Source organism: Malurus melanocephalus, unplaced genomic scaffold, assembly GCF_030028575.1.
Source record: "Malurus melanocephalus ecotype Western Australia unplaced genomic scaffold, MMel_1.1 scaffold_167, whole genome shotgun sequence".
NCBI classification, from domain to species: Eukaryota; Metazoa; Chordata; class Aves; order Passeriformes; family Maluridae; genus Malurus; species Malurus melanocephalus.
The window spans coordinates 160,540-180,489 of record NW_026623399.1 but is presented as its reverse complement, the minus strand read 5'-3'; the positions used below and the strand labels follow the sequence as shown (position 1 = coordinate 180,489).

The 19,950-nt window shown below is 48.2% G+C and overlaps 1 protein-coding gene across 3 annotated transcripts in view; it reads right to left on the bottom strand.

Moving 5' to 3' along the window:
- The window catches only part of ZEB2 (zinc finger E-box binding homeobox 2), a 115,092-nt gene extending 95,171 nt beyond the window's left edge, over positions 1 to 19,921 (bottom strand). Inside the window, exons 1-3 of one of the 3 annotated variants that reach the window (XM_057372232.1) lie at positions 19,680 to 19,921; positions 19,477 to 19,575; positions 16,648 to 16,821 (exon numbers count right to left, since the gene is read on the bottom strand). In XM_057372232.1, coding sequence (XP_057228215.1) covers positions 16,648 to 16,720 — 73 coding nt within the window. In that variant the 5' untranslated portion in view covers positions 16,721 to 16,821; positions 19,477 to 19,575; positions 19,680 to 19,921. Of the gene's footprint in view, positions 1 to 16,647; positions 17,625 to 19,476 lie in introns of those variants that run through there. The other 2 variants (XM_057372231.1, XM_057372233.1) reach the window with 2 other exon arrangements.
- Between the last annotated feature and the right edge of the window lie 29 nt (positions 19,922 to 19,950).

Genomic DNA, 19,950 nt, shown 5'->3' with positions numbered 1-19,950 from the left:
AAAGAAAAACCACAACCAAGTGTCAGCCAGAAGAAAAGTTCATTATTATATGTCAAGGAAAAATTAATAGAAAGGGCTTCAATAGTTAAATTACATGGGTAGATCAGGCTTTCTGCAGGAAGACCAGCTTGCTTTAATTAAAGCATGTTCTGCTCAAAAGCCACTGTGCGCCTGTTTTACAGCAACCTGATACCAACACCTGTAAGTCCCTGCTCAAAAACTCCAACTGCTTTCCCATATTCCAGCCCAGCAATCCAYGTTATCGAAAGTCTGAGTTATTTTTAAATGGATGGGGGGATAACTAAGCCGGGGCTCTCTGTGGAGTCAAGCAGGGGGACGAGGACTGTTCAAATCATGGAAATGTCAGTTCCAGCAATGTGTGCCTTGGATTATTTTTTTTTTTCTTGACTGTCAAGAAGATTTTAAATCTTTAATATCTGTTTGTTGTCAGGTTTGCCTCCAGCTTTTTGTATCTGCAGGTCGTATTTTTTTTGTTGTTGTTAGGAATTAGCATTTCTCATTTGCTGGCTGAAAGTTTAGGAGAAAGCACCAAAATGCCGATAAACAAAGTTCATCTCAGGGAAAATCTCTGTATGCATAACCTAGTTAACAATTCTTTCATGGTTGCAGGATGAAATTTGAAATGCATGTTGAAAAAGAGAGTTCCTACAGAAAGCATCAGTACTACCGAGGCTTTTYGAGCACGCTGTACTAATTTTAAACGAGAAATCATTATGATTTCCATGCYGTATTAGCATCTCTTTTATTCCGTGGTATCTCTGCTGCACTATTTCAACTGGCTGCAGGTTGCTGTTACTTTTTTTTGATACCACATMGTTTAAACACACACCGGAGCCGGAGACATTCGGGATTACCGGTGACTTCAATCGACATTTTTGGCCTTTGTAAAGGATCTTAGCCAAACATTTGGTGTAGTTAAAACTCCGACTGRTGCCACGACACACAGAATACCACTCCCCAAAAAGTGCAGAACTGATGCATTGTGCCATCTCTGGCAGCATTCGCTCAGCGTTTGCTGCGACTGGGGAGGAAGAAAGATACGGAATGCACGGATTGATTTTCAAATTACCTCAATATTTTGAAAACATTTTCACCTGCATGCTGAGAATGCTAAGAATAGGCAGGAAGGCAATTGTGCATTTGCACAGCCTCCACTGCATTCATTTATAAATTACCTCATCACTGACTGAAATTAACACTGATTCTTACAGGCAATTTCTCAATTTCCAATGCTAATTACATTTTTTTTACTTTTAAATTCTGTACCACCTGTTTTGGGCAAGACATCTTAGGCAGCGCGACCGCATTTAATCACAATTTTAATTAACCGCCCTGTAGATGTGAAAAAGAAGCAATTATAATGTAGATGAATGATGATTTTTCTGCATTAAATTGTTTTGTTTCCCTGGTATGTTGATTGTAACACAGCACACAAATACAGTAACTGTACAATTTTTTTCTATTGTAATTTAGTAATTGTTTTTGGAAAACCAGTTTGGGAATGAGTGACTTCATCTGTTTACAAATTGATTGATACTGTTAACTCACTGATTGCTGCAGCATACATTTTGTATTGCACAGCCTAGCATAAAATATAATTAGGCATGCACAGACTTTGCAGCACCATTTTGGAATCTGAAAATCAACTGTAACCGAAGTGTGTTTTCCTTGAGCATCCTCGTATCAGCCGGGGCTGATGATACGATAATCAACAAACAATGGGCTTTTCCCATCCCGCCGCTGGTAGAAACCCTTGGATTTAATCTGATAGTCTCATGGTGGAAGGGTTAGAGGGGTTTTTCTTTTTTTTTTTTCTCAGGATGTGCTTTGCCAGGCCTGGGAGCTGAAGGCTGGCAAGTCTGCAGCTTGCCCAACTCCCTCAGATCGCTATCGGGAAGGAGCAGGCGAGTGATGGAAAGAAACAATGATGGCAAAAAGAGCGGCGGCTCACGGAACGCGGGGATCGCTCCTGACACGCGTGTGCTGTGGCACCGGCTATCTCCAGCTACACGTTACAGGGGGAAAAGATCTCGATCTGACTCGTGGCTGGCAGACACAGATCGGCCAAGTTACATATATATATATATATTTATATATATAAATATCTCCCCACRGAGGAGTCGAGACCGTTCCCATTGGAGGCAGAGCCGGCTGGCTTTCCCAGGCAGCGAGGTCGCACCGGAGCGGGAAGGGAGCAGATGTGCAGCACTAGCAGCACCTGGGCTTTGGGGGACAGTGCCACCACTGCCACCGTGCTCTACCAGCGACCTGGGACCATCCTGCTGGGGGTGCATCCCACCTCGGGGCTGTAAATCCCCCAGCACAGGTGGGATGAAGTGCAGGGACACAGGGAAAGGTGCACCCTGACTTTTATCCCYGCCAATGGTACCCCCAGAGGAGAGGTGGCAGCTCTTGCCTTTCCCAATCTCCTGTGTGATCCACGGATATAGAAGCCTCCACCAAGTAAGACTTGCCAAGAAGTGAGACACCACAGCAGCATCTGTGAGCACCCATCCCAATCAGAGCAGAGATGTCACCCTCAGTGTGCTGAGAYTGGGACAGAAAACCCCAGGAAGGGACGAGGCAAACCTGAGACCGCCCAGGGGTCACTGTGATTTGGAGGCAACTTGGGGGACTCCTGGTCTCATCTGCTGGCCTGCTCRCTTTATAAATATTTGTTAAGAGGGCAGGACATAAAGTCTACTGTTCAGTAGGTGATTTTTGTAAGAATCCAGCTATCCATACATAAAAGGGTCTATTATCTCACTGTGGAAGAGATTTACATGCGTAACTCCCATTAACTCTTATGGGACTTAGGCACGTAAATCTCTTGTGCATCTAGAGAAGAATAGACCACATAAGGTCTTGTGATCTATACTGCTAGTAGGTTTAAGTCCCTTTCATTTATAAAGCTATACAAAAATTAACCATTAAAGCTTATTCTGTGCAAGCTGTCCCCCTACATATATCACCCAGCTCAGTGTTTGAAGTACTCGATGTAAACGCGCACCRAGGAAAGGTAGCGGGGCGAGCGAGCCCATTCATTTCAGTTAGTAAAACTGTCATCCCTGAAAGGAAGCAGACTGAGGGCAGGTAGAAAAATTGTACAGGTTTTGTTCAGCAGATTCAATTTCAGATTTAGGCTCTAGACTGCACTGTTTGGAGAAGGAATACTTTCATTTTGCTGAGCGTTCCCTCCGCCCCCTCCTTCCCTCTTTCCCATCCCTACTCACAGCCCTTGAGTAAAGCACCGTGCCCTGGACCAAAGGACCCTGAGCGGCTGGAGTGATACAATCTTTGCACATCCCAACCAAGGTGCTATGTCTACTGAGGAAAAAAGAAATAAATCTTTTATTCCATAAACTTGTTTAAGCTGAAATGTCCATTGGTGAGCCTGTAAAAGTGGGAACATCTGTGCTCCTGCTGGGATTTGATGTCTCACCACAAACCTTTCCATAAGCACTTTGTCTCTGGTGGGAAACAAAGAGGAAAATACCTGATCCCTGGCCTCTGTTGGGCAGCTCCTTCTATCCTCACGCACTGACCTACTGAGCATTCCTCCCAGCAGCGAGCTGCCTCCCAGGGCTACCTCTGCCATGGAAGCTGCCTAACTAATCTCTCAGCAAACACTTGCAGCAAACCTGAAGGGAGTTTAAAAAGGCGACAGAGAAGGGGAGAAAAAAACCCAAAACTTTCTCCAGATAAAGCCTGTGGCATCTCTAAGAAAAGAGAGCCAAGCCTAAATATAGCCCCACATGCTCACATTTTCTCTTGATGAGCTGCTGAGATACAAAGTTGTGGCCACCTAATGAACATACTGATATATATTCTAATCTTAATCCGGTTTCCTGCTCCCTTCCACTAACCTGCCATAACCCAGCTGTCTTTCTGCCTGTCAGTAGTCYTCTGACTGTGCTCACAGGTATTTKCAAGATGTTGTTTTTATCCCAGCAACACCGCTGGGATGATATGGCTCTGGAAAAGTCCATCCCGYGCCCCTGCCTGCACACGGGGTAACCTCTCCTCAGGAGCTTATAAGAAAATCCACTGTTGAAATAAATAACAACTCTCAACAAATGATCAAAGAAGAAATAAATCTTTTACCCTTCTAAGACTTTTTTTTAAACTGAAATCCCATTTTTTAACTGGATAACAGTTAAGAGGCTACCGGCCACCTATTTTTCYGGGAGCAACATTTTAAGCGTTGGGCCGACAAACGAATCCGCGGCTCGTGGGAGCAAAATCTTTTAAAATAAAGTTTGCGCGCGGTATACGAAAACATATTGTTTGGAATTTAAGTTCTAATATCTAGGAATAAACAGAGCATTAAATCAAGCAAAACTGTGACAAGGCCAATATGCACATGGATGATGCCAGCGAGGCATCTCCAGCCCTTTGTTCACAGCTTAACAAAACTGTGCCGTCACACCACTTTAGCTCAACAGTGCCTGTCGAATGGGCATCAGCAGATCAGCCAATGCCTGTCACACACACAGCTGAAAAACTGTTTGAAAGCAAGGCTTACTTTAGCACAAGTCTGGTAGGAAAAGTGAGAGGGATTTTTAATCATCTGGTAAAGGCTGCAGATATATATTTAGGGAGGAAAAATGTGTATATTGTCAGCTTTCTTCCTCAGGAAAGAAGTAACACAGTTTTGCTCTTTTTCGCCTCTAAAGGAGGGAATGGGTCTTGGTGGCGTTGCCTGTTCCTTGGTGTGCTGCTCCCTTCCACGCTGCMTCAGATTTGGAATTATTTTCAAATAAGTAAAATTCTTTCAGGGTGGGAGGGGTGTCACAGGGAACGATCCYGATTTGTCCGAAAATCTATTAAAAATTAATTTTCACGTTGTCCTGCTTGGAGACCCCCTCCTCCCTGTGAYGAGGATAAATGAAATAACATATTCAAGGAAATGTTTGTTTTGATTCTAACGCAATTATCTTTGCAGATGAACGTCTCTCTGGGTTGGATTTTTTTTTTCGGTTTTTTTTTTTAGCTGATCAAAATATGTTTTCATTGGTATTAACAACCCTCTCCGTCACTTCTCTAAACAGTCCTAGTGCAAAACACGGCATCGCTCCGCAAAAGAATCTCAACAAAATAAGCTTGATASCGCCAGCAACTTCAGCTCGGCACTTCTCTCTTTTCCCCAACACTTTTTTTCCCCCCGATTTATGGGGGTTTTGACATGCACCCCTTCTCCTCGCTGCACACGGGGGTGCTCCCAGTGCTCGGTGGGGTTCAGGGTGGGATTGGGGGGTCCGGGGGTGACCGGGGGTGACCGAGGGGGTCCGGGGGTGACCGGGGGGTTCCGGGAGAACGGGGGGCAGCAGCCCCGGGTGCTGAGCCCTCTCCCCCTGCCTGCCCGCCGCTGCTGTCAGCTCGCTGCCTGCACTTTAGCTGTCTCTTTCCCAGTCCCTACCCTGTCAGTTTCTGGGCTGCCAATTTCAACTTGAAGCTTGACTGGGCTGATTTGATGCAAATACCTCCAGGGAAAACCCTGAAACTGATGAACAGTTATGTCAAGTCGATTTTGCACCATCGGGAAAAGGTAACCTCTGCGAGAAAAAAAAACAACAAGGTTAAAGAGACAAGGGCTTTTCACGTGTAATACCACTGCTGCACATCTCGTTCACTGTTTACCATCCCTCAGAAATTGTAACTGTCAGAATTAGTCCTAATTGCAGATGCGAAAGCTGCCATTATAATAAAAACAGAGGCAGTGCAGGCATTAAATGTAGCAGCCTAATTTGTGAGACTACTGAAAAGGTAGAGTAAATGAATATTTCATTACTTTAATTACCAGGGACTACTCTTTTCTTGCTGTCTTATGATAAGTGTTGCTGTAACTAGCAACAGCAAACATCCACTAAAACATAAAGTGCAATAATAGTACTGCTGTCAGGATCGCTGCTTTAAAATACGAGCGGGAGGGGGGAAGGGGGAAATATAATGGTTTATCTATTTCTTAGAGATCCGCAGGAGTAGGAGATGGAAACTCGTTTAGCGTCAAAAAACAAAGAGGCGAGTAAACAGGTTTTAGTCAAAGAAAATAATGACCCGGAGGAGGGGAGGGGTGTGTGTGGGGAGGGAGTTGAGGACACACACTTGAAACCCCAGAGCCGGGAGGAGCGCAGGCAGCGCCGAGCCGCTTCCCCTCCCTCCTGGGAACGAAGTTTGGGGCTCCGCCGCCGCGGGAGGGGCCAGGGGGGCCCGGCATCCCGGGAGCGGCGGCCCGGGAGGGGTTCGCACCTCGGCCCGGAGCGGCAGCTTCGGCAGCGCCGCGACCCGCGGGGTGTGTGTGCCCCGTCCCCCGCCCCACACAGGCGGTTCACACCTCTGCCCGGGGCCGGAGCGGGGGGGAGAGGCGGCTCCGCACGCCCCCGCCCCAGCAGCGACACGGCGGGCGCGCCTCCAGCCCGCTCCGCTCCGCGCAGAGCAGCGCAGCGCACTGCGGCCGGGGGAGAGGAGGGGGGATGGTCCCGGGGTGGGGGGCGAGGAGAGGGGATGCTCCCCGGGGCTGCCGGAGGAGGGGGGATGCTCTTTGGAGGGGGCAGAGGAGGGGAGATGCTCCCGGGGGGGCGGGGGAGAGGGGATGCTCCCCGGGGTGGGAGGAGGATGAGGAGGGGGGATGCTCTTTGGAGGGGGGATACTCCCGGTGGGAGCGGAGGTGAGGGGATGCTCCCGGGTGGGGCGGCTCTCGGTCCGTGCCCCGCCGAGCCCCCCAACCTGCGGGGCGGGCGCGGGGGTCCCGGGCGGCTCTGGGGGAAGGGGGTCCCGGGGGAGGTGACCCGACCCGCAGCGTCTCGAATCGGGGCGGGGATGCCCTGGCCGGGGGGATCCTCCCCGCTCCGCCCCRGCCCCGCTGCCCCGCACAGCTCCCGCACATCGGGGTCGCTGCCGGCCCGGCCGCTCGCAACGCCCGCTCCCGACAGAGCCGGGGAAATTTGTCAGCGACTCGCAGCCACGCTGGTAATTACATTCCTGGAATCCGCAGCGATAGATGTAAAGATAAGGGAGCTGCCTCGACTTTTCCGCTTGGAATAATCTCTTTGCAGCGAGCTATTCCTCTTCCTAGCCCTTCCTAACCATATTCCCCCGTTACGCCTCCTGCGCCTTCTGCCACCGGGCTCTCCAGAAACATACGTGACGAGTCGCTGTGCCTCACTCCTGTCCGAGGAGGCACCAGCTCCCTTCTCGCCTTTGTGTCCCCATCCCTCCGACCCAACTTTCCTGTCAAAGACCCGAAAAATATGCAAGGCTCGCACTGCCGCTGAGAAGCGGGACAAAGTTTAACTTCTCTGTTGGCAGTCGGAGAATAACTCCCAGGCAGGATTCAWGCAAAAGATCTGATTTGCTGAATTCTGCTCTTTGATTTGTATTTGTATGTTATTGCTACTGCTAAGGTTGTTGCCAACCTCAATTAGATCACAAATGAGATCAGTTTAATTCAACTCCCAAACTGTGACCTGACCATGGTCTGAAAGTATTCAAAAACGCATTTTAAGCCTTCCTTTGATTTCAAAAGGAATACTGCATGCTTGGTCATTCATACAAATAACATAAAACGTAATTACGGGATGATTTGGCAGATGACATTCCTGCCAAACGACGSTCCATGCCAGAGTCTGTAATGCTATGGCTGCTGTCCTGGTGCTCGAGAGCACAGCACCCTTGTGTAAGGTGGGAGTAATGGGGTGTGTGCGATGTGGAGGTGTTTAAAAGCACTTGGGGAGGCAGAGGCAACAGCAACAACCACGCCACCATTAAAACCCCCCAGCCAGAAACTGCTGTATCACCAGGAAGGGAAGCGGATCCGCACTATCAAATCTCCAGGAGGCTGTGACAAAGGGAGCTTGCAGCTTGACACACGGGTAACAACATAGCAAACACCTTTAATTCTGTCATGTCTCATACCCTTTGCTTTCTCACACATTTGTGGCTGCTCTAGCATTGACACCTACACTTAAAAAAAAAAAAAAAAAAAAAGAAAAGAAAAGAAAAAAAGAACCCTCGACAACAAAAATCCCCAAATGAAGCATTCTTATTTCAGCTAAAAAAAGAAACACGTCAAAAGTTATTCTTTTGCCCAGCAAAAATAAATAACTTATTAGCTCCTGGTTCTAACAGCTCAGAAAAGAGCAGAAAGCAGTCAAAAAGAAGTTCACTTTTGGGAATGAGGCGCTCCCAGAAAGCTGTTGGCTTTCCTTGGAGCCTGGGAGTTCACGGGAAGCCACTCATACAGGTTTGCCGGCGTAACTTCTCAGCTATCCTGCTGCTCGAATGCGAATCCTAAATTGACCTTCCTGCCTCAGCAGTGCTTGGGAACGTTCCTAGAGAGGGTTTGGGTGATGTTTCATGTGAGGGGGTAGGTACAGAGCGTGCCTGCGTGCGGGCACACACAGGTGAACCCTCGGTGCTGGAGCAGCCCTCCAGCTCTCCCCATCTGCCTCTGATGGATTGATCCCGAAATCTTCAGCTGCCACCCAGTAAAAGATGTGTCAGCCTGGCTTCAGCAGTGCCACCTTTTCGATCATCCCCCCCAAAACACCCCTGTCCCCCCAGCCCAGGCCCAGCACCTGCAGGGCCTGGGCMGGGTTTGCCCCCGAGAGCACAAGGAGTTAAGGCTCTTTCCAGCATTACTGGGTAGGTTAATATCACAGCTGCTTGGTAAAGCATTATCCAGCACCTCACTTAACAAAAGCCTGCTTTTGCAAACAGACTCCTACTTTTCCCCAAGTGTCCAAAGGTGTTTACTGAAGTAAATCTGCCTAAATCCTCCATTGCTTGGGTCATGGGGGTGGTTAGGAGGGTGGAAGGTGTAGAGATAATCTCTTTTTGTAAATTCTGTAAATCTTCTGGGAAAAAATCAGGAATCTGTGTCACATGCTTCTGTTCAACTGGTAACATCTCGGTTAGTGTGCTCCTTATGAGTGAAATCTGCCATAGCAGCTACAGGAAAATAAGACATCCCTCCCGTTTCTCATTGTTCAAACTGTTCTTCCCTCTCGAAGTTGCTTTAGCACGTTTAATCTCTTTGCTGATGGGGGTGGGGGGGAAAAAAACCTGTTAGGATCTTAAAAGTGCTTTCTGGAAAAAAAAAATAAAAATGACAGTTTGGTCGGCAGGAGATAGTGTAGTTGAAAACTTGTCACTTGAGATTTCTGCACTACCCCGGTTATTCCAACACCAGCAACTGCATATTACTTTTTACATGTTGCAAATAGAGGAAAACAACACAGGAAATTTTGACAGCTCTGCCTGAAAGGGCTTAAATACTTCTCAGTAAGCAGGATCCAGTTATAAATAAACCTTCTCTTGGTGAGAAAAAAGTGGCTACGACCAAAGACCTCAGTATTTTTTTTCTAGAAAACTGTCTGATTAAAAGCACAGAGCAGCTTCTGGGAAACAAACAAACAGGCAGATATGGGGGACACACACACACACACAGGGATGGGGGGACAGCCGGAAAATGCACATGAACGTGACTACAAAACCCCACGAGGGAGCCCGGCTACAGAAACTTCCACAAATCTCGCCTTCCTCCTCCACCTCCTCCTCCTCCTCCTCCTTCTCGGTGCGCATTTTCTGGTGCCGCCGAGGATTCGCTGAGTCGCTGCTTTTCCCCGCCGGGTCGGGGCAGCCCGGGCCGGTCGCCAGCCCCGGGGACACCCCCGACACTGCCACCGCCACCGCCACTGTCACCACCGCCACCACCGCGGCCCCCGGCCCGGCCAGCCGCAACAACACCCATCCCAACGCTTCGCAAAAATAATAATAATAATAAAAAAAAAAATTAAAAAAAAATTACATTTCAACTGGGGAAAGGGAGATCTTGCCCCGCCAAAGCTGCCTCACACCCTGCCACCCCCGTCCCCAAGGTCATGGYGAGTAAACAATAATAGTAATTAAAACAAAATAATAGGCAGCAGTCAAGAGCTGAGAGTACACACACCTGACCCTAACTATAACAGACTTCTCAGAGTAGAATTTGATCCCTCTCTGACACTTTCTACCTCAAGTGTTAGAGCGAGTGGCCATGAATAGTACAGGCATGCCATCTTGTAACACTATCTGCCTGTCAGAAGAGCCAAGGCTGGGTAGAGCAGGATCTATATAAGGCTTGTAACTAGGGGAAGCCCAACAAACAGCTACAAACACCTAAGTTATTTTACTCAGCCTCCACCCTTCTGCTTTTTCCCCCCTTCTTCTCACTCTCTTTTTTTTTTTTTTTTTTTTTTTTTTTTTTTTTTTTTTTTTTTTTTTTTTTTTTTTTTTTTTTTTCTGTTGCAGAATGCAAATGTAGCCTGCCGGCGGTGAATGGGCTGAATTGTGATTAAGAAGAAGAAGAGCTCCTTTCTTTGTTCTCCCCTCAGGGGATGTTTACTGGGAGAGACACAGCGGATCAGATATGAAAGGCATTCAGGTCAGCATTGATGTGAGCGAAAGTGAAATCATACCTAAGGCATTCAAAAGACCGCCGTGTCAGGGGTTCAGCTAACGGTGCATCTACTGTGTCTTCCCTGTTAGGCACAAAAAATAGGGGRGAAAAAAAARGRAAAAAAAATATCTCCACAAACAGGCATTAAAAAAAAATTACAACAAAAATTATATAGAGAAGGGGAGAAAAAAAAAGTTTTCCCTCGCTTTACCTCCAGAGCAGAAACTACAGGACTTAGTGCTCTTTGCCCTTATGATCACGGATGGAGCAGGTCGACTTGCATTAATTGTAGCTGCTGGGATCAGCATCTTCTTTAGGGGGGAATGGTGTGGGCTGAAAYGCGAGCGGTGATTTCCGAGCACACCTATCCATCCCATTTCCCTGCGAGWGCGAGTACACGTGCACCTCTACACGAGCTGCGCGCCTCGTTTATTCTGACACAAACCACGAGCAAGCGCTCCTTTGCCTCCCCTCGGAAGCCACTCCGGTGATAAAAGGGCAGGGTGGCATATCAGAACGGCACAGCACACCTTCAAAAGTGATCTTTCATGGGCTTGGAAACTCCTCGAAACACTTTGCTGCGAGCTCGCAGCGCAAGAGGATGGTGATCGGAGGCGGAAGGAGTTGGGGCACAGCTCTGTAAGTTAAACTGCTGCAAGGAAAAGTCTGGGCATTGTCGTTTTGTTCACTAAAAAAACAAAACAAAAAAAAAAAAAACAAACCACTTGATGAGGAAATATTTTGGACTTACTATTTTTTTTTTTTTAAGTCTATACTTCTCCCAGCCTAGTTATTCTCTCAATAGACTTTCCCAGTAGTTAGCTGACGCTGTTGGCATAAACAGAGATATGTAAATATGTAGGGAAAATATAGCAAATTACAGTTAAGTATACAAAGAGTTAGGAGGTGGCTGCRTTTACAGGGGCTGAAGTGAAAATGAAAACGACAAATCATTTTTTCAAAAGCCCCCCAAAAATCAAGGAACAGGASTGGATGTYGTGTGCACTAACCAGCTCCACTATTCTGAATTTGTTTCCACCTTCAGAACCTTAGTTAAAATATATTGTTTGTCTAATGCTCACATCTGCTTTAATGGTGACGTTAAATTCTGAAATATTTTCAACTAGTGTTTCTGCATCACAGATTTCTCTCCTTTTTCTCTATACTCTAAAAAGACAACTAAAGAGCAATCAAAAAGGTGTCTGACTTGGCCATTCAGACAATTGCACCCTTGTGGGAATGCTGGAATGAATGGTACAGTGGACACCCCAGCACTATTGACGTTATAAACATGTAAATGAAACACATTAGGGCAGACAATCAATTGTCTGTGAGCACTGCAAACCTGCACTCCCTTTCTATGTGACAGGCACAAAATAGTGTCTACCTTGGGAAGCCATGGTCTTGGAGAAAAAAAGGACAAAGAGTTCTCTTTCACAGAGGAGAAAATGCACCTTAAAAGCACTGGGATAATGCAGATGCCAAAAACTGTTGTGAGGCGAAGAATTTCCTATTTCTTGGAATGAATGTGGGGCTGCTGTAAAAGAATCAACACCCTTCTTTCCACTCTAAAGGGAGACACACATTTTTCTTGGGGAATATTACCAGCCTGTCCTGAGAGCTTGCRTCTCAGTCTCCCACATATTTCCCCTACCTTGGGCAGTTGGCTATGTATAATTATCGATAATTAACTCGTAATGGTTTCCTTAATATTTTTTTCCTTTTCAAATATGCCTTTTCCAAGCCATCAAATGCATTTTCTTGCAGCAATTAGAAATTCCCCCAAAACTTTCCTTGCGAAGCATGTGCAATAAGCAAAACCAGTAAGTACSGAATGGTCACAAATGGCAAACAGTAAATCAGGCACTAATCTCCAAATTCGCTGGGTTTCTCGAAACTCGGAAAGAAAATAAATAGATCCGACTTGACATAGAAAACAACCTCCCCTGCTCCATGTCACAGCTCAGCCTGGACGTGAATCTGCACCGAGAAAATGTAGCTGGGTAATCATTACGCCCTGGCCACTCGCATTTATGGCATTAATTTTTAATACCTATCTCCAGGTGCTTTTCTGGAGGTGGTAACAGTGCATTTGTCTCTCTACCCAGCGAGCCAGCTCCCGGAGTAATCTGCTCGCAACGGATTCCCGGCCCTGAGGAGCTGCCCGGCCACAGGAGCGCTCCGGGTGCCCGCTGTGCCCGCTGCCACCTGGGCTGCACAGGGAACAGCTGCCTCCTCACACCCCAGCCTCAGTCTAGCTGCCTCCAAACTTCTGCAGGCAGGGAAGACAAGACTCACTTCCCACTCACTAAAGGCAGCAGGCAGGCTTGCCTATTTTTTTCTCCCCCCTTTTCTTTTTTTTTTTTTTTTTCCTTCTCTTTTTTTTTTTTTTTTTTTTCTTTTTTTTTTTTTTTTTTTTTTCCTTCTCTTTTTCAAGTGAGGAGTGAAGGAGGCTTTTCCCCCTTCCCCGCATCCCTGAAAGGAGGGTGGGTGGGTATCTTTTTGGGAAAGGCTCTGAGCAAGTCTAATCGTCTCTGCTTGTTTGGTCTGTGTTCTTGGATCAGACGCCCTGAAAGCATTGAACTTTCTCCCTTTTCTTTACAACTGGAAGCGAGGTGGCAAAGGAATCAAAGAGAGCTGTTTACTGAAACTTTGGGGTAAATTAGATACAACTTTCCCCCCTCCCCCTTTTGCCGGGGATTTTAATTTTACTTCGGATTTTCGAGGAGGGGAGAGGAAAGGAGGGGGAAAAAAAAAACCCTCAGCAACAAACGCCAAACCACAACAAGGCGGAGAGAAGCAGCTCATCGGGCACGGCAGGGCAGGGCTGCCGGCCGGACAGCGCTGCTCCCGGGCCGCGCTCCGCTCCGCACCKCTCCGCACCAGCGCTGCGGCCGCCGGCACAACCCCCGCCTCCGCGGGGCGCCCGTGCGGAAAAGGGGGCTCACTGCCCTCTCCTCCTCCTCCTCCTCTTCCTCCTCCTTCTCCTCCTCCTCCTCCTCTTCTGCCGCCACTTCTCTCCCGAGTGAAAGTGCCGCGAAGTGAGTCAGGCGCTGGGAATCATCTGACTGAACTTCCCGGAGCTCCGCCGCATTCCTGGGCTGCCGCTGCCGCACCTCCCGCCCCCTCCGCCCCGATTTCGGGGTCCTCTCCTTCCCATCCTCCCCTCTGGCCCCCCCTCCCCTGGGGGCTCACCCCTCATTGATTTCCACATCGCCTCTCTCAGCCCACCCCCCCCTCGCACACCTCTCCTCCACTCCAGCAGCTCTCATCAACCCCGTTATCTTGGAAAATCCCGAGCCTTCTTCCTTTCTACCCTATTTAGCTCCGCTGTAATTTTATCCAGCCCCGGTATCTCATCCCGAGCCTTGCCCATCCCCGCACACACGCACACAGGCGTGGAGYCCACTGAGGCATTAGTTGGATTATTCTGTTTTGTCCCCGTCTKTAATGTGTCTGGGATTCACTCACACTCCTCTCGCTTCCTACATGACCATCTATTTTTTTTTTTCCTCGTGGCTTTTAAATTTTTATTTTGGTTCTGCTGCGTTTCTAAGGAATTTCTGTTCGAGTTCGATAAGCATCACCGTTTCTGGTGTTATCAGCAAAGACACAAGCTCAGAAGTAACATCTTTTCCACGATTCCAGGAAAGAAGAAAAATCCACTCAGTCCAGATAAATCCTAGGCAATTCCCAACGGGAAAGGCATTGGATACGTGCTTGTCGAGAAAAAAAAAAAAAAAAAAAAAAAAAAAAAGCCCTAACCAAACCCACCCTCTCTCTACCTGCTCCTCAGAACCAGGGCATTTCTCACTAACAAATGAATGAAAGACACAAATTAGGGAGCACAAAGAGGAAAGAAGGGGACAGACGGAAAGTAGAGAATTATTTCCTTCCCCCCCAACCCCCCCACCCCGTGTCTTGGCCAGAACAAGACACTGAAGGGAGATCTCAGCCCTTCGCGTAAGCAGCGCACACACACTTGAAGTTTGCAGGATCTTTAAGTGGTTACCTTAAAAATCGCAATTAAACTTTTCGTCTCCCAAGTGTGGTGGCTTTTCCAAGTTAGTGCGGCTCCCTGAAAACACCGTTTTGCATGGGAGCAACCAGAATCTGTGCCACCCCGCTCCATACGTGCTCCCAAAGACTTGGCTGCACTACCAGGATACGGTCCTGGTGTCCTGGGCAAACAGAGGCATCCAGCTCCTTTTTTTTTTTTTTTTTTTTTTTTTTTTTTTTTTTTTTTGGGGGGGGGGAAGGATGGTGGGTTTATTTTAGGACTCAAATCATGTTGAGAAAATATGAAACACGGAGATGCTCTCCCTCATCAGAGAGCATGTGATGGGTTTAACACGCTAAACTAATAGTCTAGCCTGGAAAAGCAAGGAGGCTGAGGAAGAAGAATAAAACCCCCTCAAACACTCAGAATATTCTTTACTGCAAAAGAGCACTTCTGGATGCGTTGCTTTAAATCTCATTCTCTTTTTCTCTCAAAAATGACTGTTTAACATAAGAAAAAAGGCTACTTGACACAAAGCTTTTGTTATCCAGTTGATCAGCAACGTGCTTTAGATACTTGTAAGGGGAAAAAAGCCCCACAACAGACATTGATTTTAGAAAATCAATAACCAACATTTAATAAAAAGAACAGAGGAAACACAAGAGAGGAGAGGGAAACATTACGTGTAATTTTAATGTCTACTAAATTACCCAGAGATGAGGGGAAGGGGAGGTCTCCTCTGTGAGGACCACCTTAAATAATGACAGACACAAGAGTAAAGGGTGGTGGTGGAGGGGGAGAGACTTTAAAAAAAGATAACAAGGAACGGATCCTTGGGAAGCTGCTCGGAATATATTATTTTAGTTGGTTCTTTTTTTTTTTTTTCTTTTTGGTAATACTAAGCCAAGCAAATAGATCAAAGACAACACAAAGGGAAAAGCCAGTGTAACATAACGAACAGTTTCTGACTAAAATTCCTCTATCACTCCCCCATATGGCTCGACGCCTCCACCACAACAAGAAAAAGACACACACACGCACACACACACACACACACACACACTCACACTCACAACCTAGAGAGAAGGAAGGGAAGGGGGGCCAGGATCATTTGTTTCTAATCAACATTCTCTTGTCTTTGTGTTTTTTGTTGTTGTTGTTGTTGTTGTGTGTGTCCCCCTCCTCTTTCAGCCCCCCTCCACCTCCACCTCTCCACTTAAATGAAGTAGCTGAGCTATAAGCGCACGGGTTCAGGTTCACACAAATATCTTCCTTCCTCCGGCTCCTCGAGAGGAAAGTTGTTGGAAGTGGGGCCGGGATGGCCATGGAGGGGCTGCGGGCGGGGAGGGGGAGGCTGGCGGCCGGGAAGCGGCTATCAGCCGGGAGAGAAAGGAAGAAACTAAGGGAGGGACGGGGAGAGACGGAGAAAGAGAGACCCACCACACCAGTGAAAGCTGCCAAATGTGAAATCAGCCCAGAACACCGCGTCCCACTGCGCCCCGGCCCTGCGCGGCCGGCGGGGACCGGGGGAGAGGGCAGCGACGGACAATCGGGCACCGAGCTCATTAGTATTATTAATTATCAGGGAGGAGGAAGTTTCATTTTCGAGTCCCTAACAATAAAAAAAAAAAAAGGGAAAGAGAGAGAGAGAGAGTCGCTAACTCGGTGCCAGCCCGCCTCGGGGTTCTCACGCTGCCGGTTTGTTTTTTTTTTTTCCCAGGGCCGCCCGCCCCGCTCGTTCCGCGCCGCTCCGCGCCTCCCACCGCCCCGCTCCGCTCCTCTCCGCTCCTCTCCGCTCCTCTCCGCGCCCCGGCCCGGCCCGGCCCGCACTGACAGCCCCGGAGCGAACCGGGGAGCGGATCCGGGCCGCCCCCGCCGTTCCTCCGCCGCTCCGGGCCACGGGGGCAGCGCCCGCTCCGCTCCGCGCCCGCGCAACAAACTTTGGGGCGCGGCGGCGGGGCGGGCGGCAGCGCTGCTCTCCCCCTCCGCTCCCCTCCGCACCCCCCGGCGCTCCTCCGCGGCCGCGCAGCCCCGTTCGCTCGGCGGGACGCGGCGCAGGAGGCGGGGGGCGGCCGAGCCCCGGGCTGCCGTGCCCCCCTCCCCGTCCCGCTCCCCGTCCTGCCGCCGGCTTCCCCCCCACGGCCGCGCCGGAGCCGGCCGGAAAAGTTTTCCCGGGGGGGCGTCTTACCGTTTTTCCTCCGGGGGTTGGCTTGTTTTCGCCTCTTACACCTGGGGCCATCCGCCATGATCTGCTGCTTCATTGATAAGAGTGGATCAGATGGCAGTTCGCATGGGCTCGACTCCCTGATTCAGCAGCAGCGGCGGCGGCGGCAGCAGCAGCAGCAGCAGCAGCACGCAGGCTCTATGTAACGACCAAACACAGCGACAATGTGGGCATCGGGATGTCCCATTTAAACGCAGGGCGCCAACGGGGACCCCAGTTTGCACCCGAAAAAGAACCCATCCACGCACACGGCGAGGCTGGCCGTGCCGGGGGAGGTGGGACGCGGTCGGAGCGGGCTCCCCCTCTCTCCCCAGCCGGGCAGATTTCTTCTTTATTTATTTATATATTTATTTATTTATTTATTTCTGCTCCCTCTCTCTCTCTCTCTCTCTCTCTCTGTGTGTGTGTGTGTGTGTGTCTGTGTGTGTGTGAGAGCGCGTGTGCGTGTCTCCCTCCCTGCGTGTGTGTGTGTTGCACCAGCAAAGCAGATCAGAGAGAGAGAGAGAGAGAGAGAGAGACAAGAATTACATCTCAAATGAGTCATAACTCATGACCGTATGAGGGAATGCACAGCTTTTACAGTAGGCTGTTTGACTCAATGCTAGGCGGACCATTTCCTCCGAAAAGTACTTTAATTTGACACTAGAACTTCTTTTCACGCGAAATGCTACCCTTCTCCTGCTTTCATTCTTTTTCCCCCAAAGTGCACTCCAGCAAAGTGATAAGAGGAGAGGGAAACATGGCTCTCCCCTGTCCTTTTGGGGTAAAGCTCAGCAMGGATACCTCCCCCTCCCCCTAACAACGAGGAGTGTAATTATAAACCTCTGTCACCTTTTTAGTCAGTTTGACAATATTCAGGGTTTCCCCTGCCCCTTAGTTAAACAAAGCTTCAGAGTGTCATATTTTTTTTTCCTTCCCAGAAAAGAAACAGAAATCAAAACTACCGCTGTCAGAGTTTTCAGCCTTTCAGTTGGGTTTTAGATTTTTTTTTGATTTTAAGAGGAAAAAAAAAAGATACATAAAAACAACTTGTAAACTTTTAGACCTACTGTATRTGCCTGTGTGCCCGGGCTGGGCAGGAGGCTCTATCTGTCAAAGGGAGAGAGGGGCAGGAGCGTTTGGTTTGCTGCAAGAACGCTCCTGAAACTCAGTCCATCTCGAAGAAGATGCTGTAGCTTTAAAGATGCTTTGACTTGAGGATTAGTTTAAACAGGGGGCTATAAAAGATGTAACAGATGCAAACTGTAAAACAAGGGCAATTAACCCTTGCTCTCCTGAGCAGGATCCCCCCTCGCCTTCGCATCTATTGTCTTCTCCTGCACTGGGAGTTTTGCATAAAATCTAAAAAATTATTACCTGACTCAACAATTTCAATATATATATATATATTTAAAGCAGAGTAAGATTTTTTTTTCTTTCCCTTTTCCTCTTTCCTCTCCCTTGTGTCTTTTTACTTTGCTGGAGCTTCACACCAGGACTGAGCAGTGAAGTGTGCTGCTGTTGGGTCTTTTTATTCTGCCTGAACTCTCTCCTCAGGCGTTTACTGTTACAAAACCTGCTTGGCTATAAATAAAAAATAATAAATCTCCAAGCAGGTAAGAGGATGGGAAGATTGAGAGAGTGTGTGTGGGGTCARCGTGTTTACTCACACTCTCCTGCCTGGGATTCCGCCTGGACAGAGGGAATTGGTGGCTCTGTGGATGTGGATGTACGTGGCTGAGGAAAGCTGAGAATTGTGCTAGAAACTTTAGTATTTGCCAGTGATTGCCGAGGCTGGAGTGGGCAATGGTGGCATCACCGCGGCAGATCTGCCAGGAGAGGAGATAGAGCGGGGAGGGAGGACAGGCTCCGAGGCGAGCCCGGACCCTCCGCCCGCCTCGGCAATTGGCGTTTTCATGCAAAACCACCAGTGGTGAATTGTTTTAAATGTATTTCACTCCCTTCCCTACTCTCCAGCCTCCCGCAAAAAGTTATMAATAATTTTAAACCTGCAAATTTCGAGAACACTTTTCTTCCCAGAGGACTGGCAAGATTTTAAAAATATGCATTAATTTATTTTTTTTTTTCCTTTTGGTAAACGACTTTTAAGTTCCAGTCAGTACTTTCACTTCTTGCTTTATGCTCCCAGAAGCTAAGGTGCTACTTGACCCAGCTTCACAAAATAAAATAAAGAAATGAAACCAACTAAGCAGACAAAACAGAAAAACTTTCTGTTTGGGGAAACACATCCTTTGCCGGGGAGCCCTGCCCGGGGCTGGGGCTCCAGCGGTGCCCGGCCGAGCAGGCTGTGCATGCTCAGGGCATGCAAAGCATTAACAGGTACCTGCAAACTTTCAGAGCTCAGATGTAAAACCTGAAATAAAAAGAGCAGGAGGTGGGTGGGGGGATGTTGCAGGGATTTTTTTTTTTTTTTTTTTTTTTTTTGCAGGAGGGCGAAGTCCTTTCCTAGCACTAAAACTTTTGCTGCTGCGTTTTAAAAGGCACCTCCCGTACCTGGCTGACAGGTAAGGGGAGCAGGGGTGGTGGTGGCACAGCCCCGAGCACCCCGAAACTGCTCACCGCCTCCTGGAGCGGTGCTGGAATGACTTCAGGTTTTGGTTAAAAAAAATTGAAAAAAATTTAAAAAAAATTTAAAAAAATATTTTTCGCCCCAAGTATAAACAATCCAGAAAAATTAAAATATTCTCGAAATGAAATAAACCCGCTGATGAGTGAGGTGGTGTGAGGAAAAAAGAAGAGACGGGAAGGGGAGAAAAAAAAAAAGGAGAAAATGGAATTAAATTCCGAACCTACCTGCGAAGTCTTGTTTGTAGTTTTGGCCAGAAATGGTGAGAAGAAAAAGCATGAAGAAGCCGCGAAGTGGAGGAGAAAAGGTGAAGGGAGATGCAGCTCCTGGAGAAATTGTAAAAAGCCTTGCAAAGAGTTGTCGGAAGGACCGTTATTCCTGCTGGGCAGGTTAGGACTGATCTCTTTCTGCCACTCCAGGAAACACAAACCTGGGGACGGACTGACGTGTTACGCCTCTTCTAATGACATTTTTTTCTTTTTCTTTTCTGTACGAGCGAGAGGAGAGACCCTGCAACACACGCCACCTATCTTTGTGGGGAGGGATAATTGGAGAGCACCAAACGTGAGCATCATGTGGAAACGTGATCGCCAAGTTTCTCTCTGGGAAAGGATCTGGGATAGATTATACCTTGAAGTCTCCGCGAACGCTTTAGCGGCAGAAATGCAATTCCACCTCCTCCCGCCCGCCCCCCGCCCCGC